Raw genomic sequence first — 26,608 nt, 5'->3', positions numbered from 1 at the left:
GAGGAGAGGGACAGGAGGACGAGAGAGAGAAGGACGCGGGGAGACGGAGGAAGAGGAGACGAGGAAGGAGAGGATCTGAGAGAGAGGAGACGGCAGAGAGGAGAGATCAGAAGATGAGAAGATGGGGATCGAGGAGAGAAGAGAGAGAGAGAAAGGAGAGAGAGAAGGGAGAGAGAGTGAGAGCGGAGGAGAGAGAGAGAGAGAGAGTGAGGGAGAGAAGGAGGAGGAATGAGAGAGAAGAGAAGATGATGGGAAAGAGAGGAGACGATTAGTAGGAAGAAAGAAAGACGAAGAAGGAGAAAGAGAGAGATAGAGAGAGGAGAGAGAGACGATTGAGAGAGCGAGAGAGAGAGTAGAGGAGAGAAAGAGGAGAGAGCAAAGAGAGACGCGAGGCGAGCCCACGCGCGCGGAGAGAGAGAAGATGAGAAGAGATAGAGAGGCAGAGAGGAGGAGAGAGGAGAGAGAGAAAGAAGAGAAAGATGAAGGAGAGAGAGGCAAGCAAGTGGCACGCGCCGTGCGAGAGAGAGAGAGAGGAGAGAGACGAGAGAGATGAAGAGATGATGGGAGGATGACCGAGAGTAGAGAGAGAGAGAGATAGGAGAGGAGAGAGGGAAAAAAAAAAAAGAGGATCCAGCGGGATCGGATAGAGGGCTAGAGAGAGGAAGATAGAGAGATAGAGAGAGAGGCAGAGAGAGAGAGAGGAGGAGAGAGAGGAGAGAGAGAAAGAGAGAGAGAGAGAAGGAGAGAGAGAGAGAGGAGAGAGAGAGAGAAGCAGAGGAGAGAGAGAGCAGAGGAGAGAATGAGAGAGAAAAATGATGAAAAGAGGAGAGAGAGAGAGAGAGAGAGAGAGAGAGAGAGAGAGAGCAATGGCAAGCTTGTTACATACGCACGGCACACACAAGCACACACGTACCCAGCGAGGATGGCACCCATGTCTGCGATGAACCATTCTGGAGAGTTGAATCCTATGATGGCCACACCATGCGCCGGTTCCAGTCCCAGCTGTAAAAGTATCGGTTATAGCACCATCGCTCACAATTCATTAATGCACGCACGCACGCGCACGTATACACACACACACACACACACACACATATATATACATCCTGAGTCAGTTTTCCAAAAAAGAAATAGCTCAATGCTAAATAAAATCCTCCTAAATAAAAAGATTGGGAAAGAAAACCATAATATAATACTAAGCTCAGAGGAGGGTCAATTGATCACATGGTTCATAGAATTGGCACCTGTCTATGAAGGACACTTCCCTTGGGTGGTAGTTATATATAGTAAAACCACATCTATAGAATATATGCCTGACTATAAATGACACTTGTAGTTGTAGGGTTTATGTTGAGTAACGCTTATATGCAGGTTTGACTATTCACATCTATCGGGAGCAAGTAATACTACTTACTTTTATGTTACTTACGTTTACCTGTACTTACTTTAGTTTTACACTATTATCATGAAGTATGATAGTATTATTCTTGTACATATGTTCATGCTATTATTTACCCTATCGCTATCTTCAAGAACTAATCAAACCTAAGCTATTACTGGCTTTTGTTATTATCAGGAGTAAATAATCACAAATTTGTGATTATTGGATCTTGTTATTATTATCAATTGGGTAATATTAGCTCTTGTTATCTGTGTACGCCGCACATCACGACCCGTACCTTGATAAGGCTCTTGGCAGCCTTGCGAGCATCTATGTAGTACTCGTGGTACGTCCACTTAATCAACCGCTCATCACGCTTCACGACCATCGCGCAGTGGTCAGGGAATTTGCGCGCCCTCTCCGTGAAGATGCTGACGACGCTGACCGGCGCAGCGGACCAGGGTCCATCGTCCGACATGTTAAGCTTTACTGGCTGCTCTGGGTCGCATGTCCAATAGTCTGTCGCCGGGACAACCTCATCGGGACCTGCGTCCGTAATTCAACGCGTCATATATTTGTTTAATAGTTCGTCACGAGCACGCTTTCATAATGGGTTTCACTTCGATTGAACCACCACAAAAACCCACTATTAGCTAGGTAACAATTAAGGCAATACGATGAAAAACAACAGAGTGTAAAAATATTCATTTCCATTTTTTACAATGTTGTAATAACAAGAATTTAACATCTCTGTGACAAGTAAAAAGGATATACTGTGGTAAAATGTATCATTTCCCTTGCACAAATAATAAAGAAATACGGATCTAAATTAAAGGTCCCTGATCATGCATACTACACAGTTGCTACTGTTATTCTGTATATCTGATAACAACTCACAACAACAATCACAACAGTTGGAAAGACATCACTGACTTGCACGTTTAGACGAAGCTAAGCTTCCTAACAAGAAACGGCAAATTAATGGCAATTACGAGAGAACGCCACTTAGTGGTGCCGATCGCAGCTCCCGAGTAGGATCGCAACATGCATTAGTGGCAGTGGCACCGTTGCCATGGTAGCGCTTGCAACAGCATGTGTAGTCGACACTTGGCAGCACACATCAGCTATGCTCCCGCGTGCTGCTCACCTTCCAGCGGGTCCCCGGGCTTCGCACGTATGAAGCCACCGCTCAGCTGTCTCTCCCTGACGTGGGCGTGTCCATTCTGAAGCGCGGGGGTCACCGGCGCCGTGGGGCCGTTCTGTTCGCTGTCGTGCTGACCTTTGACACCGTTGGCGAGATGGCGGGATGTGTCCAAGGGTCCATTCCAGTCCGCCCTGTGAGGGAGACAATGTCAATTCACGTGTCATGTCATGTTGAGGGTAATTTTATTTTATTAATTCGAATTCCGGTTTATGTCATTAACTTATTCCAAGAAGCAAGTAATAAGTCAATGAGTAATGCAAGCAGGCACGCACACACACAAACATAAGCGTGCGCACGTGTGGATCTCATACCTCAAAAAACGATTCAACTCCCCCCCCCCAAAAAAATAACATACATGTCTCAGGCTCAGTGTACTAAAATCACATCTAAGTTTGATCCAGCATACTTTATCACTTATTCACACTTACTATACGGACAATTAAATATCCAATTATAATAAATTCCAGCAACGAATTACTAATGATCAAGTACACTGTCAAGAAATTGTCAAATCGTAGACATAATCTCCTAATTCCATTGGATATCAAATTTTAACAAAATTCACTTGTTAAACGACCAATTAATTACTTCAATGAAGGGTTAAATAATTAAGATGGCAGGACGGTATGCATGGTTAGTGTATGTAACATAGTTCGGTCTATTGCCGTAGCTATACGCTACTGTTAGCAGGTAAGGACATATAGTCGCGAACTACTCCTGGGAGTTGAGTAACTATATAATCCGCACGTACAACACACAGTATTGCTGCATCGCTTAATAGTGCAACCCTACGCGTGACAATGTCTCGCTACTCGTTCACTCATTGCAGGGAAAATGATTATCTCTCCCTCTCTCTCTTCTCTGCCTCTCCCACCCTTCTCTCTGCGTACGTACGCGTACGTAGCGTAGTAATAAACACAGCAATACAGAGAATACGTACTACAACAGCAGAAGTAATTTACATGGATTTCTTCAACGTAGGCGATCCTCCCTCTCTCCCCCACTCCCCTCTCGCCCTCTCTCTCGCTCGCTCCCCTCGCTCCCTCTGTCCCGCACGCCACCTCTATCTGTATTGGCACCGCACCAGCATTTTTATGAGTTAGAATCACGCTACACTCTCCTCGATCGTGTAGGTCAGCCCGCCTGCTAAGTACAGGTCAGTCATTGCTAACAAATATACATCTATACAATCACTCCTGATACAATATCTCTAACTCTAAGTACGCTTAGGAGTATGATGATAACGGGAGGAAATGAAAACAAGTTTATTTACTTTTTCTGATGATGATAATAAGAATCCTTTACTATTTGACTCTTGACGCATACTAGCCCGGCGAGGCTGCGCGACTGATAGTCTATACAAAGTATTGTAATACAAAGTGATTAGCATGCAATCTTGACCGTTTCTTTGAGCTAGACGCATACTGGCTCTATCGGCGTAGCTCCTTCGCTTCCGCTACAGGTACTTGGTACCATACGGAGTCAAATGTCAACTATACCTGTGGAGCTCAGGATGACCAGATCAGGCCACTGCTAGGATTTCCATCCTGTGTACAGTCATCAGGCTTCGCTTAAATCTAAGCACTGATACACGTCATGCTGACTGTTTCCGTGAATGTTGCGTATCACGGAACAACGTGTCCGGCTCCGGCATAATGCTCGCCGCCGGCGCGCAATATGCCTGCGTGTCCGGTTCGCAGCTACTCGTTATTATCAGGATAACATATCAGGATATTATTTATGCTATATACTCGCACTCGTGCTAGTCTATACACGATTACGTATCCCTGACAACGAAGGGTCAGACCCCTCGACCCCCTAGAAACCTTGCACACGACAAGTTCCGTTGTCATCCCCGTTTCAGACCGCTCAATTATAGAAACTTTTATGTATAAATATTATTTCTAATTCGGTATAGATAATAGTATTTCCTACTAAACAATATTCAATGGTGGTCATGTCGAGTGGAGTGAATCTAGCTCTGCCAGAGCTACGCTATCGTATAGTTAGCGAATTGCCATGCAATTACTAAACTGTCCAGTTCCGGCATATCCAGTTACGAAAAGCCATCAATGCCAACAACTCGTGTTTTAAAGTCATAGAGAATCACGAAATCTATGCAAAGACCAACGCACACGCAAATCTGTATATTTCAATAGTTAGTTCTGATAGTAGTGCAATTGTTAGATTCAAGGCATAGCAAAACAAGGACCACAATGTAAATAAGTGTGCTAGTCATGCTTTTTGTGTATATAATATACTATATATCCTTGGTAATTATCCAATTTTATGAATTCAAATTTTTATTGTAAAAGTATGCAATGTATTGTATATGATGGATAATTGCCTAAATAAATAAATAAAAATAAAAACACGCAAGAAGCACAGCAACGACGGTCACGCACAGGGATCAACTGACCGACATCGCAGGTTATAGCTCTAGTACTATATATAGCCCTTCGCTCCGCCGCAGCGGCTCCCTAGCTCCCTCCCTGCTTAGCTTTGGCGGAGCGAAGGGCTATAGTACTAGAGCTACGCAGGTTATAGCATATAGCTTCAACCAAATAGCTGAACACCAACAACCAGTTGACTGACAGAACATTTGTAATACCGCAGATATACATAATAATAAATACGCACTGTTAAGCTATTGTTCTATAGTTTGGGGTACAGGCCCAGCTGTGTAAGGCGTGACCCTGGGCTAGCGAGTAGCCCAGAAGCAACCAATTACAGGCGGTAGCTTGTAGCAGGTTGCCGATAAACAAAGATAGGCGGGTCTCCAGTTTGGGCATATAATCTCTGGTTTGGAGAGAGAGCGATGAACAGTCAGAGATACAGACAGAGATAGATACGGAGATATTGCACATTTACATACTAACGGACGACCCAGCATTAGCCTAGTAAGTTATGACGTGTCTCGCGTAAACCTATAGTGTACGCGCATACCTTGTTATGGAGTTATACATAGTACCAGGAGTAGATAATAGGGATTCCCTATTATCTACTCCTGATAGTAGGCCCCCCCCCCCTACATATAAAGAGAGTCACTGAATACGTATACCAGTGTTGTTGTGTTCTTTATAATATGATTCCGATAGACGTTAGCAAAGGGTGTTATACACCAGAGATGCCAACACATATTTGAAGCAATCTGTAGTTTCTGGCCATTAAATTAGCAGTTCGAGGGTCACGTAGTGACCCGAGTTTGCTAGGGGGGTCCGGCATGCCCCCCGGAAAAATTTTCGATTCTGAGATGCAATTTCCTGCATTCTGAGGGTAATGACAATAATTAACAAATAAAAGTTTTCTATCACAGTGAAATTCGTAGTTTGATACAAACTGGTCGTAGTGGTGCAAAAGGAATAGAAATTCGTATAAAATACGGATAAATCGTAGTGGTTGCCATCTCTGAGGTCCACACTCACGCGTAATCACTAATACGATCACGGGTAGCAAGCAGCTTCCCTACACATTTGCCATGCGTCGGAATAATTGTACAGACCTTGCACACCCGACAGTAACCTAGCTTGCAAAGGAATAAACAACGCGCATGCGGAACACACTGTTGTCTCGTTCCATTTAGCACGGCAACTATAGCAGATCTAGAGGTAGTAGGACCTACGACCGTGAGACTAAATGCCCATACAAATACCGCGAACGTTTCTTGCTTTGCGGCATATTCTGCCGCAAGCTATGCGCACCGCGTACATGCGTGCAGCCGGCCCTATAACCGGTCTCCAACCATCGACACGCGCCGACCGCGGCGTTTTTACCAGTTTATCTGTTGTCCGCGGCCATTGACGACAGAGATATTTTACAGAAAAGTCACCGCACCTCCTCTATAACGCCGTCGGGCGACCGTAGAGAGGATACGGCCGCGGCTTATACTCACTCACACACGCACGCAGGCACGCACGCACACACACACACACACACGCACGCACACACGCACGCGCACACGCGATCTATCCTGGACCACAGGCACTTGGAGCGTTTCAATAAAATATAATGCTAAATAATTATACGAAATCTATTTACTACCAAAGTCTTATTCTTAATGTTTCTATACTCTCTTTCCCCTATTATTGCCGACAATTTCCTGTAAATGCCGTCCAAATGCTCATCTACAACAAACACTGGCTGCATGCCGCCATTGCTGCCGCTTCAGTGCTGCACACTGACACATAAATATATATTTAGATATTTTAGATATATATTTTTATACATATATATATATATATTTATTTATTTATGTATCAGTGTGCAGCGGCAGCCAGTGTTTGTTGTAGATGAGCATTTGGACGGCATTTACAGGAAATTGTCGGCAATAATAGGTGAAAGAGAGTATAGAAACATTAAGAATAAGACTTTGGTAGTAAATAGATTTCGTATTTATTTAGCATTATATTTTATTGAAACGCGCCAAGTGCCTGTGTCCTGGACGTTATTCCTCACGACTGTCCAGTATAAAAGTAGAAGTAGAAGTATCCTGCATGCATGCTACTTACACGGGCGAAATCTTCATTGCTAGGCCATCCATCGCTATCACTGTCTCAGTCACTATGTATACTTATCGTCATAACACAACATCCATCTCTTGCGCTCTCTGCTGCGTCATGATACACCCACAATTGGCGGTTGGTCAGCGATTTTGTTCTCACACACAGCAGCCTACATGTAACTATGTAAACATACTCAGGACCAGATCGCATCTGCCTAGATTCTCAACACGTCGCTACGAACCCGAACTTATAATGATTGGCGCGACTGCACCGGACGACGGGTGGAAATCTAGATGGCAACATCAGGCATGAGCCACGTACGCTGCGACACGTGGGCTTCCTGGCACTACGCCAACTATTTCTCAATCTAGCAGGAGGAGGATGATTGATGATTTATGCTCATTCTATAGTAGCCACCCCGTGCGTGATTAAATAACGGTAAACTATAAAGGGTTTGATCAGCCTTTGAATATGTTACATAATGTAGTCGCAACGGTGAAAACGAAAGCTGAAAAACTTATATCATATATTATTGACGGTCATTAATATGTTTTGATAACATCACGAGTTCAATAACATTAATTATTAATTAAAACTTCACATCGTTAATTACAATTTGACGTTTTAGTTACAGCTATTAATGGGACATTGATTCGGCGGCGAGTCCTTGCAGCAATGCCCCGACTATCACGTGACAAATCATTGAAAACAAGAAGAATATGAGGTGCGCGCGCGCGCGTGTGTGCGTGTGTGTGTGTGCGCGCGCGCGTGTGTGCGTGTGTGCGTGTGTGTGTGTGTGTGTGTGTGCGCGCGCGCGTGTGCGTGAATGGAGGCTACTGATAGTATCCTGTAAATCGCATGACGTCATACGCTATATAGCTGGACATGTATCGATTCCTTCCCCCTGCGGCGAAGCGAAGGGCTACAGCACAGGCACTTGGAGCGTTTCAATAAAATATAATGCTAAATAAATACAAAATCTATTTACTACCAATGTTTCTCTCCTCTCTTTCGCCTATTATTGCCGACAATTTCCTGTAAATGCCGTACAAACGCTCCTCTGCAACACACATGTACACCGCACGCACGCACGCTGCCGCACACTGACACACACGCACGCACGCACACATATATATATATATCTTGAAGATATGTTGGTTATTAGGAAAACGCGAGCGGGGCGTGTTTCTAGCTGTTTTCACTTGACCAATCCCAAACCGGTTACCTGCGCGGTCTGTACAAACACTGCAGACGCCGCGGTGCGCGCATAAAGGGTTAATGTAAGCCTCTGGTGTACACAAGAGCACTACATGTACCGCTAAAAACATGCATGGGCAACATTTTTTTTACTGTATCGCCTGAAACAGTAAAAACCGGATAATCCTTGTTGTTGTATTCTACTGAGAGAGAGAGAGAGAGAGAGAGAGAGAGAGAGAGAGAGAGAGAGAGAGAGAGAGAGAGAGAGAGAGAGAGAGAGAGAGAGAGAGAGAGAGAGAGAGAGAGAGAGAGAGAGAGAGAGAGAGAGAGAGAGAGAGAGAGAGAGAGAGAGAGAGAGAAATTAAACCAGCTACGTTGAAGAAATACATGTACATTAAATTACTTCGGCTGTTGTACTATACGTACTTGTGTTATTGATGTATTTATTACTACTCAACGTACGCTGTGCATTTCAGAACTGCCTGTACTCATTATACTTCGTCCTGGCTCAAACCACTACCAAATAAACTCTCTCTCCATCTCTCTTTCTCGAGTTTTCACGTGTTAGCGAGTTTGACCAACAAATCAGGTCAACGGATGCGCTGGTAAGCGGAAGTTTGTTTGTGTGTCGTACGGCTATTTTTATCTCCACGATTCGCGCCATGCATTTGTGACGTCATCAAAGTCCGCGCGCCACGTTGTTTGTCCTTCATTGGCCGCTCTGTAAAATACCTCTTGTCTATGCTCAAAACAAACAACAAACAGAAACATTGAAAAAATGCGCAGATATATTGTTTTAATTTAATTCTTATTCCTGATTACAATAAAATGGCGAATAACACGCAGTACGCATAACGGTGCCAACTGTCTATTAATTATTAATTAATGCTAAAAGTGGTCACATGCAACACAGGAAACAGGAGACAGATATCTCGAAAATTACCGGGTACTCGCCGATTAAAATACCACACGTTCAATTTCCAATTATACACGAATCCTGTGTATCTGTACACATCCTGTCAACCGCAGCGAGGAAAAAAACTATAAGAAAGTATGAAAATACATAATTGCGTACATAATTACATCAATGAAATGGCGCCACGCCCTTATCGCTACCTAGCACACTTGCTTCTGCACTAACTCGATAAAGACTCGAGCCAATCACTCGATCTTTCTGCTAAAACGATATCAGGACACGTTACAGACAACGTAATGAATACAGAGATCGTATCAAGAGCGTATTAAGAAGCTTCTTTATACCACGCTCTTGATCGTATGTACGAGCTCGCAGTAGCAGCTGCCAGTAACGCTGCTAACCTAACCTTCTCACATACACATCGTGCGCGGTCATGTTTGAATAGCGTCGATGCGTGCCAGATATGTCTATGCAGGTATTCACAGGTATACATGCGGCTCACTCGACTGTCATGATCACGGCGAGCAATTAATTCCACTTTTTTATGAGCGGCGGATCGTAAACGAACACGCCGGCGGGCTGGAGAAACAAACCCTATATACCAAGACTGAGATGGACATGTTATTGACCACGCTCCCGGTTTACAGATCAACACAAAACCGGAACCAAGGCCGATTAACGGACCAGTGGCTCGGACAGCCCAACCCCACCCCACCCATCGACGGTCAGGGCCATACTCACGCCGCAATGACGTCATAAAAACAGAGCGGGCGCGCAAACAAAAACTAATAGATGCATGGCGGGTACGGACACCGCGCTGTCCCGTAGAGTTTGGACGCTCGCCCGAAACTGGACGCTCTTAAGTGCGCATGCGCGCATGCTCTTTTGCTTTTCTCTTGTTTTCTTTTTGTTTGAATCTTGTTTTGCAGGGCCGTAGGAAATAGTAGCCATGCTCTTTTGTTTTCTTTTTGTTTCGCCTTGTAACCTGACACACATAACGCAGTCTTAATTACTAACTTACTACATTGCAAATTGTTTCAATCAAATGTTTCCATGAGTGACCGGGTTGGCCGCCATGTTTGTTTATTGCGACCGTTTTCGCTGGGCGAGATGCGCAGATGACTACTGCGTATGCGCCCTTGCAGAACAAGAGGCGCCTGCGCACTTAGGAGCGTCCAGTTTCGGGCGAGCGTCCAACCTCTACGGTACACCGCCACACGAAACTTTCCCGCCGCAAAGGTTGTGCAACGGCGCGAGAAAACAAATACTTAGCGAGCCTGCGTCTCTCTCACCATTACTGCCAAGGCGGGCAGTGTACACATCTATAGTGCAGCGTAAAGCATATAATCGTACACAGTCACATTACGCAAAATTTGGCGCGTAGTTCGTGATATTTTGCATAGTGTATACTATGACGGTGCGAACAAGCCAGATTAAGAAACAGCAAATCTACAACAGGGTGTCAGCGTGGCGTCTCACTGCCGTTGATTACGGGTTCAGTGTATACTTAGTGTATACTCCGTGGAATCCCGTTAGAAATTAAGGGACTCTGGTGCAGAGAGTAAGCCTGTGTACAGAGTCAGATCGAGAAGAAACTGCATCTCGTGAGAGCTGATCAACAAACAGATAAAGCATGTAGTGTGTAATATATATACATATATATTGTTACATTTATTGTGCGTGTGTGTGTGTGTGTGTGTGTGTGTGTGTGTGTGTGTGTGTGTATGTGCTAGCTCGGTGCATGTTCTCCTTTCACACGATAGCTAGGACAAAGTATGCTGTCAAACACACACATACGATCCACCACGCCATCCCTCCCTCCCTCCCTTAACAATTAATATCCTTCAATCCACTACCCCTTTTTGCCCGCAAATCCCCCGCAACGCCCTTATTTCCTCATTTCCTCCTTCTTTCCTTCTCAACCTTCTCCTTCCCTCTCTACATAGGTAACTCACCAACTCCCTCCGCAATCCCATTCTTGCCTCCTTACCCCCCCCTTCCTCGGTAAACCCCTCTATCCCTTCGCTCGCCATCTCACTCTGTTTCCCTGCCTGCATGCGATACAGAGGGCGTGCGTGGTGGCGTGGCTCATCGTCTGGTGTGATCATGGCGGCATCCTTGACGCAGCTATTACACACGGATTATTATTAAATTACATATACGTATTATACACTCGTCCGCCGCGCATCCATCTTCGAATAAAGGTTAGTCGGAAAAAACCCGACAAATATCGATGTTAGTATTAGTAATTGGAATACTACTTACGCCATATCCTTATCGAGGAGGCACAAATACAACTCCATCATGTTAGTCAATGGCATACGCACAAACGACGACCTAGCTTGCAATTATAGCAAACACAAATCATAATAATGTTAATCGGGAAAAGGGGAAGATAAGGAGCGGTAAGATCCGCGGAGAGGAGAAATATAAGAAAAATATAAACAAAAAAATGAAGGAGATCGGACAGGTTCGACAAAATTAAATAAGCCAGTAAGCTACAGTAACACGCACGCGCGCGTACACACACACGCACGCACACACACACACACACACACACACACACACACACACACACACACACACACACACACACACACACGCACACACGCACGCGCGCGCGCGCGCGTTAGTGTACGTATAGTACAGTCTAGGCGTTAACTACAGGTGTGTGCCAACGTAGTCACCTTCTTTTTAACGATACGCTATATAATCTGCACAATAAAGAAAACGGTTTTTATATAGTCGAAGAGGAGAGACTGAGAGGATGAGGAGGTGATAGGGAGAGCTACGAGGACGAGGGGTGGAAGGAGTAGCAGAGAAAACGCGAGTAGGAAAATGATGGTAATTTAGCCTATGAGAAAACGTGTCGTCAATGCCAAAGCTCGTATATCAATAAACTCGTACAAACAAACGAGCCTCTTTTATACAGCCTTGTTCTATAATATGAATACAACTCGCCACTAAATTGTATTGCTTCCATTTGCATAACCCAAATCGAGGACATGCAGCGAGTAAGAGACAGAAAGACAGACGGACAGATAGGTGATAGGTAGATAGACAGATAGATAGATAAATAGATAGATAGATAGACAGATCGATAGAGGGAGAGATACGAAGGCAAATACAGGGGAAAGCTGGAGGTTTCACGTGAGAAAATTTGGCGTCAACGTTCAATATTGAAGTTTCCACACAAATAAACCTTGGCCTATATTTCGTCGGCGCTGTACACTGAATCAATCGTTGTGTGTGAGGTAAAGCGTGGGCAAATAACGAAGCAATGGGTTGTAAAATGTACACTAAAAACCTCAACACCAACATTGGCCCATTTCCCAATTGGCGATCATTCAGATTTACCCAAACCCCCATCAGCACTATATAATATTATTTCCTATTATAATATATTCATTATATCAGGAGTGAATAATAGAGATTATTCTCTATTATTCACTCCTGATTTACATTATATATATAAAATGAATATATAATAGGAATTAATAGTATATACTCCTGCTTTACATGTCTACGCGCGCGCGTTGTGCGTGTGTACGCGTCCGTCTGTCTGTTTGTTGCGAGCGCCCGTGAGCATGCAAGCTGCTGCTGTGACGGCCAACCCGATCAATATACACATGAACATACCTGGATAATCTTACTGATTCAGGTAACAGTGACAGATCAATTAAATCAGTCACCAACCATAGACTAATAATAGGCGTCTAAGTGTCACTACCTGTATATAATTTCAGCTTTTCCACGGGGAAAATAGTGGACGCGAATACGCAAACACGACTGCTTCGCCGTATTTTACAGCTTAGGTGTGCGCTCTCGTGCCTATAGTTGCTGTGTGCATGGCTTTATACGTGAACAGGGGATACGTTCGTATGTTTGATCATGGCAGCAGGCTGCTGATGGGATTACATGTACATCAGAAGTAGATAATACCTATTATGTACTATTGATGTACATGTATCACTACTAATATCAGTCCCACGTTGCGCCAACACGCGCTACACTACGCGCGCACTAGCACCAGTAAACGTAAACAAACACATTGATCATTTTTATCGTGAGATGAATAATTAAGATGGAGTGATATGAGGGTGGTCACGTACTAGTATGATGAGTATCCAAGCACGGAACGACCATGGATTATACCAAGAGCTTGATTATACGCTAGACGCCCTTATATAGCAGCATCATTACGGCCAACTTTTTTATGCATACGGATACACACGCACACATGCACGCACAGTCTCACACACACACACACCCTTCTCATCTCTCTTCCTCTTGTCCTTCTCTCTCTCTCTCTCTCTCTCTATCTCTGCATGTCTTCGTACTCACTTTTCTAGGTTAAACGACTTGCTACGCCCGCCACCCATCCTCTCTGGTAACCTTTCGCTTTCTTCTGTCTCTCAATTCAGCCACCACTTGCACGCAGTCATAAAATTCAGACTGACACACTCAGCTCCACATCTGGGCACGTATTACTTCCTATCACTGCTTGCATGAACTGTCCAGTATTAACACAAATGACGATGATGCACGACGATGACGTTCCCTCCCAGCGAAAATCACGTTTTGGACCAACAACGCTCCCCCAGGTGTATGGAGGTGATAGACTCTGTCCTGCTCGTTGTAATCGTTTACAAGGCTCTCTTGTTAGTCGCCCGCGGTGCACGGCTACAACTGGTTTACGTCTGCACGCTGCTACTACTGCTGCTGCTTTCTTTCCACCGATCATCCCAGAGCGCATCGCACCACCCACGCATATCCGCCCGCCCCTCGGACACGGCTCTGCGTTCGGACAATGCGGCAAGCTGTCGTTGTCCTGCTACAGCCGCCGACCCGCGTCCCCTCTGCTCGCGCTAATTAAAGACGCTAGATGGAGCCACCGTAGTCCACGCAGCCGAAACGCGTTGGCACGTCGTGTCACGGATAGGCGAGTTCTCTCACGACAGACACGACACACGGCGGCGATGGACGAGAGTCAAGGTTACACACGTCGCTGCTACGAGCAGCTGCGCTCGCTTTGTTACTAACATCATTCAAGCGGCCCGGGCTGCTCACGGCGACCAATGGCGTCGCAGGCGCGCGGCGTGGTGGCCAGGACAGCCCAATCAGGGTGATTTGGTTTGGACCAGCCCGTAGCAGCTTCCCCATAATTAATCGTACAGGTATTATAAACCACGCGATCGCAATATGCAAATCTGGTCTGGCGACTGGCGTACATAACAATACGAAATTAAACGCATAACAATATGCAATTAAAGTTATTACGTCACCGTAAATAGTAAAAAATAATATAAGTAATTCTGTTCCCTTTTCATGGTTAAATTGCTGCATTATACTTCTTATTTTACTATATTGTTCGATGTGAACATACACTCGTGACGCATACATAGCCCATAGCAAGCAATTAATGTCAGGAACACTAATTTTGCTAATATCAAATCGTCCAGGTTTTTTGGATTTTTAACTAGTTGAGAAACAATCTTATCAGGTAAGAATTTGACGATACGTTTAGTCCCTCCCGTTAGTTCTTACTTTTAATGTAAATAAATGGCAACAAAAAATTAACATATTTTACCATAGAAAATTCGTGACGTAGTAAATTGAAACTTTTTTTTTACTTTTTATAACTTGGCAAGGGATGAATATCTTAAATGTCAAAGGGTAAAGCTAGCAAAATTATAATAAAAGCATACCATTTTGATGCTTGCCTGAAGCCCCCCAGGAAGGCTTCGCGCCTTCGGCGCTCGAAAGGGCCCCATAAATTGGAACAATAAGGGGCCCAGCTAGGACCACATTTGATAAATGGCTTGAATGTAACACACATAAATCACATAGTAACCGAGTTACCCGTACCGACCGAGGTTACCCGGTTACCGTACGGGTTACCGAGGTTACCGTACCGAGTTACCCGTACGACACTCCAACTAACGAGTAAACGTTTAATTTACTAAACTATTTATGTACGTGACCTGCTAACCGACCGAGCACGTATCAACTAAACCCCGCTTCAATAGGTATATACCAAGTCAAATCAAGAATACCGAACGAAAATTTTGATGCAATTTTGTTTTCATAGCCTGGCGATTCCGTGTGAACAGGTGAGCTGTGATCAGGTAGGAAACCAGCGACAGGTGCGTGAATCCATGACGACGGCGTTGTTTGTATCACGTAGACGTGTGTTTTTCGCAAGTAATTAATATAACGTGAAATGCGCCGTTACCGCCCTTGTACGCGCGCGCGCGCGCGTGTGTGCGCGCGTGCGTGCGTGCGTGTGTGCATTCGTGCGTGCACGCGCGCTCCTAGTGAATCTAGCTCTGCCGTCGTGAAGCGTTCAGAGCTAGGTCAGCAACAACGACCAGAGCATATATATACCATAATTTTTTTGGCAGGGGATATCTACTGCAACATGCAGCAACAGAAATAGGCAATATATATATATTATGGCAAAAATTACTCTGTATAGCTCTCGTCAAATACTAATTATTGTTCATATGTACCAATGTATGCCTATTGTTTTGATTGTTATTGCTTTGGTGGATCTAGAAATAAAAAAACATTATAAAAAACAACAACAACGACCAGAGCAGGCTTGCAATTAACACAAGCCACGGCATCACCGCAGTCTCGCGAGCACTATACGCTCAAAACTTGCTAAGGTCACACGCTGATTTCACGCTGACACGCACTACTATTATATTATATTACTATATTGCGTAAATATCGCCATAGAGCTCAAAATCTATTATATCCCAATGGTTGCTATCGTGTATCGTCTGCCCGCCACGCCGCTGACAAACGACGAACTAGTGTGCTCGACTTCTGCTCGCAAATATTACACGGGGTATGAAACCAGGAAAACATTAATATTTTTACCCAATCCATTCTGATAGTAGTATCTACCCAACATCGATTGGGACCGACTAACACTACTATAGGCGGGTGCGCGTGTCACTGGGAAGGTATATATCAAACCCACCACCACCTGTGTACGCTGCATGCATGCACAGCAACCACGTCAGTGGGGGTTGGGTGGTTAATTATAGTTGGGTTGGTTGGTTGGTTGGGCGGGTTGGATGGGGGGGGGGGGTCTTTGCGTGTAGCAAAATGTTGAGGTCGGGATTCGAGGCCTGACTATGATTCCAGACATTTTAGCCTATTTGGTTAGGATTAAGCCAGTATTAGCCTATTTGGTTAGGATTAGGCTAGTATTAGTTTAGGGTTGGGTTAGGATTAGGCTAGTATTAGCCTATTTGGTTAGGGTTAGGCCAGTATTAGCCTTATTTGGTTAGGATTAGGCTAGTATTAGTTTAGGGTTGGGTTAGGATTAGGCTAGTATTAGCCTATTTGATTAGGGTTAGGCTAGTACTAGGTTAGGATTAGGTTAATAAAGATTAAGAAATACTAGATTATGATTAGGTCAGAGTTCGGGTAGGATTAGGTAGGTTTTAGGCTAGGAATAGGATAGGGTTTAGTACTAGGTTTAATAGCATTGAGGCAGTATTAGATGCGTACTAGGCTAGGGTCAGGTTATGATTAGGATGAATTAGCTTATAATTAGGTTAGAATTACTAGGCAGCATTGTGTTAGGCAGTATTATGGCTAGCATTAGTTTAAAAATATAGTATGATTACGTTACTAGTATACTAGGTTAGAATGATGCTAGAATATGCGTTAGGGCTAGAGCTAGTAGAGGTACACGTTCCGACAACACACAGACACTAGACACCTGACTACACAGATCCTTTCAGCGCCAATTACAGACATACGTACGGAATCCCAGGTTGCAGAGGCATCTCGCCGGAAGATCACATCGTCATTGACTCGATCAACATCTTCGAGTTAGAAGCAAAGATTTTGCAATGAAAACGTGTACGTGCGTTTATTTGGGTGAAGTTAAACTACAGCCCAGAACAAAAACTCTGATCGTTCAAACTGCCAAGCAAAACCATCGCATAATTTTATAAATTAGCGACGGAAAACATTGTTTTACAACTTTTTGCCAATGACGTTCATTGTTTCACGTGCCTCGCATGATAAATGACCATGTAAAGCGTGTACGCTTGTTTGCTCTGGACATCGAACACCACATGTTGAGTTATAAAACGCGGTAGTAAAATACAACAGCGTGCAGTTTACTAGTACCGGCAAACAGCTATGAAAAACGGACAAATGTCAATATACTTACGCAAGGTTTCTAGCATATTGATGTTCATTAACTTAATTTTGGATGTTGGCTACACAGCTTTCACTGAGCATTTTATATACACACCATCAGAAGTAGATAATAGGGAATTCCCTATTATCTATACTTCTGATACCATGGATCAAGTTGCCCGTCTTGTCTTGTCTTGTCGATCGTTGTCGGTTTGAAGACCAACATGGGCTCAGCCACGGGGACGTGTATAGCCCGTCTATGTGTTGTCGGCAAAACGCAACTTACTACATTCCTCTTTGCACCACCAGTATAGGCCATTGCAGTAGAACTACCTTTATTTACCTATACAGCTCATACCTATAACACTCTCCTTGCACATTTTACAACCTTCTCTCTCTCACCTTGCAATCACATCTACCTCGCTATCTAAAAAAAGTTCATTTCCTGATCTCACCCCTTTCGCTAGCTAACAACCTCCCTATCCAATATCACTGACTTTTCCTTAGCAGCCAACAACCTTGCTAAGCGATCTGACTAACATTTGCCTAGCTAATATTTAGTAGTAGTATAATTTACTATCGCATATTACTGGCCGTCGTCTAACAACCCTTGCACCCTTATGTTATCGACCTTTGCTTAGCTAATAAAATTATTTCCCAATATATAGGTATCATCGATCATTGCCTCCAACACTGTTACGACGATAAGTCGTTCTCTAGGCACCCCGCCGTACCGTCCAAGTCTCTGCACTCTTTTTTAATGCTTTCTAAATTCGTCATTATTGTACTTACAAATAACTTCGGTCTGTAGAGCCGCAGTAATCTGCCGGCTATCGCTCACAGCTACTCGATGTTTACGCAGCAACAAGATTAGCGCGTCGTGATAATATCAGGAGTAGATAATAGAAGATCTTCTATTATCTATTCCTGATAATATAATATCCGGGCGTCCTGCCAAGGGGACTTTGAGACAGGATATTGAACTCTCTATCTAGGTCTCTTTAGCACGTGCACGAGAAGATAATCGCGGCCGGTCGTCATACTCGCGGATGACGCGGTAAAGAGTTTCGACACGCGACAAATGACAGGCGGTTCCGCCCGCAGCGAACGACGAGACCAGAAAACACGTTTCGCGATCATTGCCTCTCTCCCCAGGGCTATCTCTCTCACACGCAAGGTACACTATATACATAGAGCGGAGAATCTAGACACGTGGCGACGTCCCTGCACCACCGCTCGTACAGCTGTTATGTCCGAAAAAGTTCGTCCGAACAGAAACTCAAGGAAAACGAAAACTGATACTTTTTATAAAAAAAACCACTTACAAAGTAACTTTTTCCGAAAGCAGTTTTGTTCTTTTTAACCCGTTTTCTATCATTTGGCGCTCGTAGGATGTAGCGCTTAGTCTCTTAGTGCATGGTACAAAAGGTCGTGCATGTTACCGTACATTTATTTTTTGAACCGAAATCTGCTGAAATCAGTGTATTTGCTGATAAGAACTCACACGCTCGCAGTTTGATTAAATCTTTCACTCACTGCGCGATACGTACACAAATTTTAGATATTTTATAGTTAGGATTTCAATAGTTGATGCCAAGCACCTATATACTCAGCAAAACCATGAGCCCACAGTCAATCCTGTGTCGTCGGCCACCCCTATACAACTGGTAGCTGATTTAATTGATCCTAAATATATATAGACTATATAGGTTTGAATGTATCCACATTGAATACACACATAGGTTAATGGCAATACTCATATTAGATATCGCTTACATTCATGCTTTCTGAACACTTGTCGTTCCACACATTGCCTATAGATGCGCCTAGTACCTCCCGCTAACAGAACATGAAACTCAAAAAAAATGATTGCGCAAAACGTGGCTAGATATGAAAGAAATACTCTCTCTAATTATTTCATGAGCGTTTGGCCTTTCACATCCAACAACATGGCACGTATCCGTGACTACGTATACGGTATATATATTGCATGACTCAAACAGTCCGGTAAGTCTCACGACTAGATGATAGAGAGCATCTATTAAATACCTCTGAACGAGGCAATCGGCAAACATCGGCGTTTTCACACAATTACACCTTAACGGAAACGAAGACGTTAGACGTGAATGAAAGCCGTGAGTTTTGTCGCAATATTACGACGAGACAGTGGGTCAAAACGTGTTCGTACACAAACCAAACCATTTCTTCCCCATGAGAAAAGATCCAATTCTCTATGATATCCAGATCTGAATACAAAGAGCGCCTGTATCATCCATTTAACGATTATTGAACCACATAATGAACAAACTCGTACGATCATGAAGTAGCATGTTCAATCGTGGCACGAACAGGCGTGCGGCTCACACCAAACATAACTTGACATACATGCAAGAACATATTATGATATAGAATACAGACTAATATCAATATATAATAAAATAATATCTACACAAAGGTCAGGACTTACTTGTTCTTGGCTTCATCCGTTTCTATGGCAATGTCTTGCAGTCTGACTGCCACATTCTCCTCACTGCATCCATTAACAAGCTTGCTGCTGCCTTCACAAGCTTCTGCCATGCTTCAGACGTGCGTGCGTGTGCGTGCGTGAAGCTCTCCCTTTCGCTAAGAAGAAGAACCCAAGTCGCAAATTCTGTGACAGTGGCGCAAGACTGCAGTTGCTGCTCACGACGGCACGTACCGCTTCTAAGCAGAGTGCGTTCACACTGACGGATAGTTCCCTATGTTGGAGGTGGATGGTGCACGCGTCCAACGCTGTCGATGGCCAGAGTGAGAACTGAAAAGTTCTTCGCTGCACACCCGACGTCCTGTACTATACTGAGGGCAAGCTATGGTCCAACGTTCAGGAGTCCCCTTAAAAAAACCGGTTTAACATGATAAGCGCTGGGCACCGAGTCGTGTGAGCACTGACGTGTTTGCGCGCGCGAGATATGGACGAGCTAACAGGCACGAAGTCGGAGTCCAGTACAAAGTACAAAGCGGTTGGCACTTACAAACACTCAGCTTTGCATTCCCTATACCAGCTATCAAGTGAAGCTAATGTAGTATCACGGGCTACTGATGTTATGTTGCCGCTATCTAGAGGGGTCGTTAATAAACACGCCGTGGCAGGATACCTTATTTTAAGCTATTTTACTAGTGATTTGTTAACTGAAATTTATATTTAACTAAATAATACCATCCGATAGGTTTGCGACTTAAAAATTAAATGTGTAATCCCCGAGGAAAATTTGGGCCAACTATATTCACATGATTTCATATTGGAAATAATTAATCTAATCTAATAAGGTCGATCGGTATTCCACATAGCCTTAAAAAATTGGTACAATTAAATGCAGTACAACCACAACAAAATTTACTGTCTTAGTCTACCTTCCTGATGTCCAAATATATGGCGCATATATATAAGCAGAAGCAGTAAAGTTTTTATTAGCGTTAAATCAAGTTTAACATACCTGCGTTTATTCATGTTATTGTATTTACACGTTATGTGTCATATCCTGATCAACAAATCACATCATAACCTTTTCGTGGACCAGACTACTTAGGCATGTACGACACAAACATGTTTGCCTTTTTGAACTCATAGTAATTTAAGCATTTCGCACGCGGATAAATGGCTGTATATGTGTTTACATTCTACAAAGAAGGCGTGTACTACTTAGCATACAAGCATCTTGCAAATAAGTAATATCCCATATATATCTGCGTGTCTGCTTGCCCATCTATCTTAGTATCTATCTATTAGATTTCTGCCAGACTGGTCCGTTTAAACACGAGTTAGCAAGTTGTCATGGTTATGGGAACAACATCTGACCTGTCGCGCATGTGAACGACAATCAGTGCAGTGTCACCGACCCCCGTCACACTTGCCAAATATCAGGGAATTACCAGAGCGTGTTAAATCGAAAACGCGGGATAGCCGGACGAGGACTACTAGCCACATCTTATCAAGACCTACCTGGAGTAATGGTATTATTAGCTCTTGATCTTATATAGATCCGTTAACTGTTAACTGTGAATAAGCCTTCGTTGCTCAGTGGTTAGGCCACGTATACTGTCCACTGAAGGCTGTGAGTTCAAAGTGAAGGCTGTGAGGCCGGGGCAGTAAATTTTCTCAAGGTGTAAAAACCTGGCTCTCAACATTAGAGACTGTGAATCTCCCGTGGCTCGGATGACCACGTAAAATGGCGGTCCCGTCTCCAGTAATACTAAGGCCAATGGGGACGTATAAGAACCACTGAGGGCGCAAAAAAAAACTCTGGCTGCGACCACCCTCAGTGCCATTCGGCTAAATGGCTAACTATACCTGGCTTTACCCAAGCTAGCTAGGTCACACCTCATGGCTAGCTATAGTCTTGGACGTTTATTCCTTACGAAATGTCCCTGCGTTATTATCCACGTAACCGTGGGCTACGCAGTAAACTATCCAGATCCAGAACTGTGAGTAAGACGTACGGCACAAGACTTCCGGATGAACTATGGCAGCTAATAAATGGAAACAAATGTGTTTGTTAGGGTTAGAAACTGGGTTAATTACCAGGTAATTTAGGATTAGGCTTATGATTATGCATATGACTATAGTCTTGGATTTGTGGTTGTGGGCAAGGATAGGTGTAGGGTTAGATTTATGTTTAAGGTCAGGCTTATAGGCTTAGGGATAGGATTAGAGCTAGGGTAGGGTTCATGGTTACAAGTAAGGTAAGGAAAATAGTATTAGAGTTAGGATTAGGATTAGGTTTATGGCTATGAGTAAGGTTGTTCAGAGCTAGGCAGGGCCCGATTTAGGAGTGGGCAGAGTGGGCAGCTGCCCACGGGCCTCCACATATTTGATTTAAAAAAAATTTGTTAAGGAAAAATATAGGCTGACCTGAATGACATGCGCGCAAACCGTATCAATCAAAACCAAACCGTTATTGTGCGCATTTTACATCTTACATGTACGTAAGACATAGCGGCATAACCCATATTGTATTTGTTTGTGAATGGTATAGTCAACTACAGGGGGAAACGTACCAACGGTTCAACGTAGCCAATATTCTCTCTCTTATTGCAGTTAACTTTTTTATTTTGCAAGATAGCTCTATACACATGATATGTATCTATGTCTTGCTACCTTTTAGTTTTTAGTATTCTTTCTATGGTAGGGTGGACCTCGGCTGTCCACGGGCCTCCACATGTCTAAATCGGGCCCTGGAGCTAGGATTAAGGTTATGGTAATTTATAGCTATGTCACCGTGTGTAAGTAAGGCAGATGGGGTCGTTGTCGTATCAGGTACTACAGATATGTACCCGAGTAGTTTTAGTTGTTAGTATTAATGTGTATATTTTATATGAGGTCTGTTTAGGTTAGGGTTAGACGTTGGGTGGGGGTTAAGGAGATCACTGTTCTGTAGTGACATATGTTGTCCTTTGTGTATCATATATGTACGGTCGGTTGAGTCAATCTGTAGGTGGACTGATAAGGACAATCGATCCACTTGAGCGGTCTAAGTAAGGTTGTACGGCGTTAAGAGTTAACGCTATGACTTCTCAGGAGTTAACTCTTGTGGTTTTGAGTAATGGGATAGAGCGATGGGTATAAATTTTAGGTGTTTAGAGCTCAACTGGTTATGTAGTATAGGTAATGTTACAAACTAGGCTTACCGGGATGTAGGCTTTTGAGGGTATGAAGAGGGGTAATAGAATGGTTCACTAGCGATTTATTACTGGATTATTATCTATTAGTACAACAGAAAGAAATGTAAAACGGAGTCATACACGCATCATATATATATCCTATCTACGACACGTTAAGAAAGCAGGAGCCACCCCCAACAATCTCATACTTGGAAGAAATTGCTAGTAATTAGCATGTTCCAGCAATTCGTTAACTACTGTAACACACTAGTTCTGAGAAATCGTACACACCCCCCAACGCAACACTGTCCATCTTGTGCAAGGTCAAACCGTACGCTCCATTAGGAGTGTTACGCAACTTTGAATATCATAATAATGATTAATGATAAAAATGCCTAACCATAACCCTAACTAAATAGACTTAAACTAAAACTAATAATGACCAAAGATCATAAATATATATTATAGATATAATATAAGTAAATACATTAAAGTTGGAACTACTCCTAATGGAGTTCACGCAAAAGCGACCCTGAAAATATAAGGTAGTATATTAAACTCGCCTTTCAGCAAGAACTTTTCCAACATACAATAATACATAAAAAATGTGGAACTTGTAGAGTAAAGCTCTGCGATAGCAGTCACCTCTAGTCTATATTAGGCACAATCAGCGCTGTGTCTATGAAAAAGCAATACTCACTACTTGACCTATAATCCTTTTCTCAATTCTTCCACACTCTCTTCCCTAACACAACTCTTAATTTTCAAACATCATTTCTTCTGGCAGCTCTACCTAGACGCGTCATCCAGGGTCCTATGTCCCCAGGGATGCGGAACGTACCCTGGTAGGCCGGTATAGCGAACATATCCGGTTTTACTATTTTGAATAAGTTAGGGTTATGGGTTAGGATAGGTTAGGATTAGGATAGGGTTCGGGATTCGGCTTAGGGATTAGGCGTAGCGACTCTCCCTGATTCGTTAGTGGAGTAGGCGATGGTAAACTGTTCGGCATTAGTTAGATAGCGACGCAGGGTAACTTCCGGTATACCGACCGTACCAGGGTATCTGTTTCCCGGAAGTACCCCGTGGATATAGACCTCTCAGGCCCTAACACACACTATAACCCATAAGAGGGGCAGAGCAATGAATGCCACTGCATAGCGCCCCCATAAGCATTTGTAACCTCGTAATATATATATATAGTATTATAAAGACCAAGTATTTATAGTACCGGTATATATATATAAAGACCAAGATAGTACATGGATACCCATGGATACCATAAGATATGGTATAATAAGACCATACCGAGGATGGAGTTAATCAGATAAGATAACACAATATAAGGTTTGCTTTTATAACCTAAAAAAGATTCGTCTTCAAAGTCATATGGACTAGGCTATATCGAACGAAGATGGAGAGAGACAAATTACTACTCCGTTAGACTGATAGGGTCTATGTCTCCCTGGGTACTGCCGGAAACGTAACCTGGTAACTGATATGGTTAGGGTTAGGGTTAGGGAGTATAGGCGTAGGCGACTTACAGACTCGTTTAGTGAGTAGGCGAGTACCGTCCGCGCATATTAGATAGTACCAAGAGTACGTTCGGCAGTACCGAGGGAGACATAGTACCGTAGACAATTACATCAAGGAGACATAGCTTCAAGCTTCAGTTCAGTTCAAGATGGCAGCTTCAGTTTGACATGCAGATCAACACTGTGATTCGAAGTAGAAAATTAAAGCTTCAATTTTTGCCAACTGCTTAAGGAAAGAAGAGAATTTCACATTTCTTTACGTACAATGCTAATCACATGCAACATGAGACACATGCTAAATACCTACACGCTTGGAATAATACCTAGTGTGTTCACGCAAACACCGAGCAAATAAAGAAAATTATGTGAGCATGAATGTAGACAAATTATTGATGTAATTTTTTTAGGGATATGGGGGTCAGAGAGACTCAGTGGCGAGAAGAGCGATCAGCTGTGGCATGGGAAAAAATGAAGGAATAATATAAGACATGGAAGAGCGATGACTAGAGGGGGGTAGAGAGTACGCTTGTGTTGTGACGTATGAACATTTAGATACTGGTGACCCCTAGTGGCAGCACCAGGCGGAGAATTGCCCATGAGCACATACACATGATAACGACACACACACATATGAACCATAATGCATTTAGGCAAATATCCATGAATAATAATTTACTAGATTATAAGCAGAACGTGTAATACCAGCCGACATGAATTTACGTGCACATTGCTAATATAACAGAAACACTAAAAAAAATTGCACATTGCTAATATAACAGAAACATTAAAAAAAACATTTATATGATCTTGATATAATGTAGGCCTATTTATTGAACAAAAAGTTGGTTCGAGTCTTACACAATCTACGGTCTGTACAGACCATACAAACCACCATTCCTTATTACACACATGCCGGATTCCAGAATTCTGTGATTCAGATTGAGAATTAGTGAGACACCGACTACATCTCAGTAATAAATATACAACTGATTATACAAACGATGGCAATTACTGAAATTAGCCTGATTCCATAATATGGGAAAGCCATATCATATTTTTTGCCATGCATCACTTGGAATCTAATTGATATCTTACATTTTGACTATTGAAATCACAATTTAAGTTACAGCCAGGCATTATTGGCTAAGAAGATTCACATATTCAATGATAACTGAATGCACAATTCATTGTTACACCAAGTAAATGTTCATCATTACAGGATCACAACAACATATATGCCGCATGACAATCTAGAAAATGAAAAGTACACACATATGATGGAAATATAGAATTTCTGATTCATACAGACCATCATTGTTTACTATACAGGCTTGATGAAAACAGTGTATAGTGGAATAAACAAACCTAGGATTACAACTTAAATCTATAATAGAACACGTAATATAATACAGAATACTATTACATTAGGACACATATCCAAGGAATGTGTACGCACGTGCGTGCGTGCATGTGTAAGTGTGTGTGCATGCAAGTGCGTGGGTACACACATCTAAAGGATCTATCTATATAGAACTATATAGGATATAATTAATAACACAATCTCCATTATCCATTTTTGATATTAATAGCAATAATACTGCAGCCTATTGGCCACTGTCAATGCCACTACCTCCTCCTCCACTGAAAGTTCCTCCCTGTTCTCCAGTAAACTCTCCAGGACCTCCTTCTCCCCCATGATAACCCACCCCTCCTCCTCCTCCTCCCTGATAACCTCCGCTTCCTCTTTCTGCTCCCCCTCCTCGGCCTCCTCCCCATCCTTCCTGATAACCTCCTCTACCTCCCCCTTGATAACCACCTCCTCCCCCTTGATAACCTCCTCTACCTCCCCCTTGATAACCACCTCCTCCCCCTTGATAACCTCCTCTACCTCCCCCTTGATAACCACCTCCTCCCCCTTGATAACCTCCTCTACCCCCATAACCTCCCCTTCTGCCTCCATAGCTGCCACCTCTTCCTCCTCCATAGCTGCCACCTCTTCCTCCTCCAAAACTGCCTCCTCTTCCTGCGTATCCAGTTCCTCGTGATGGGAACCCTCCATAACCGCCT

At 43.3% G+C, this 26,608-nt stretch overlaps 1 protein-coding gene across 3 annotated transcripts in view; it reads right to left on the bottom strand.

The window, feature by feature from the left end:
• LOC106815468 (long-chain-fatty-acid--CoA ligase ACSBG2-like) overlaps positions 1 to 24,907 on the bottom strand; it is a 33,129-nt gene extending 8,222 nt beyond the window's left edge. The window contains exons 1-5 of one of the 3 annotated variants that reach the window (XM_014819931.1): positions 24,849 to 24,907; positions 19,837 to 19,991; positions 2,529 to 2,716; positions 1,680 to 1,927; positions 914 to 1,002 (exon numbers count right to left, since the gene is read on the bottom strand). In XM_014819931.1, coding sequence (XP_014675417.1) covers positions 914 to 1,002; positions 1,680 to 1,927; positions 2,529 to 2,716; positions 19,837 to 19,946 — 635 coding nt within the window. In that variant the 5' untranslated portion in view covers positions 19,947 to 19,991; positions 24,849 to 24,907. Of the gene's footprint in view, positions 1 to 913; positions 1,003 to 1,679; positions 1,928 to 2,528; positions 2,717 to 13,544; positions 13,989 to 19,836; positions 20,228 to 24,848 lie in introns of those variants that run through there. The other 2 variants (XM_014819930.1, XM_014819932.1) reach the window with 2 other exon arrangements.
• Positions 24,908 to 26,608: the final 1,701 nt, after the last annotated feature.

Source organism: Priapulus caudatus, unplaced genomic scaffold (assembly GCF_000485595.1).
Source record: "Priapulus caudatus unplaced genomic scaffold, Priapulus_caudatus-5.0.1 Scaffold1122, whole genome shotgun sequence".
Lineage (NCBI taxonomy): Eukaryota > Metazoa > Priapulida > Priapulimorpha > Priapulimorphida > Priapulidae > Priapulus > Priapulus caudatus.
Note: the sequence above shows the minus strand (reverse complement) of the source record. Positions and strands in the feature narration are given on the sequence as shown.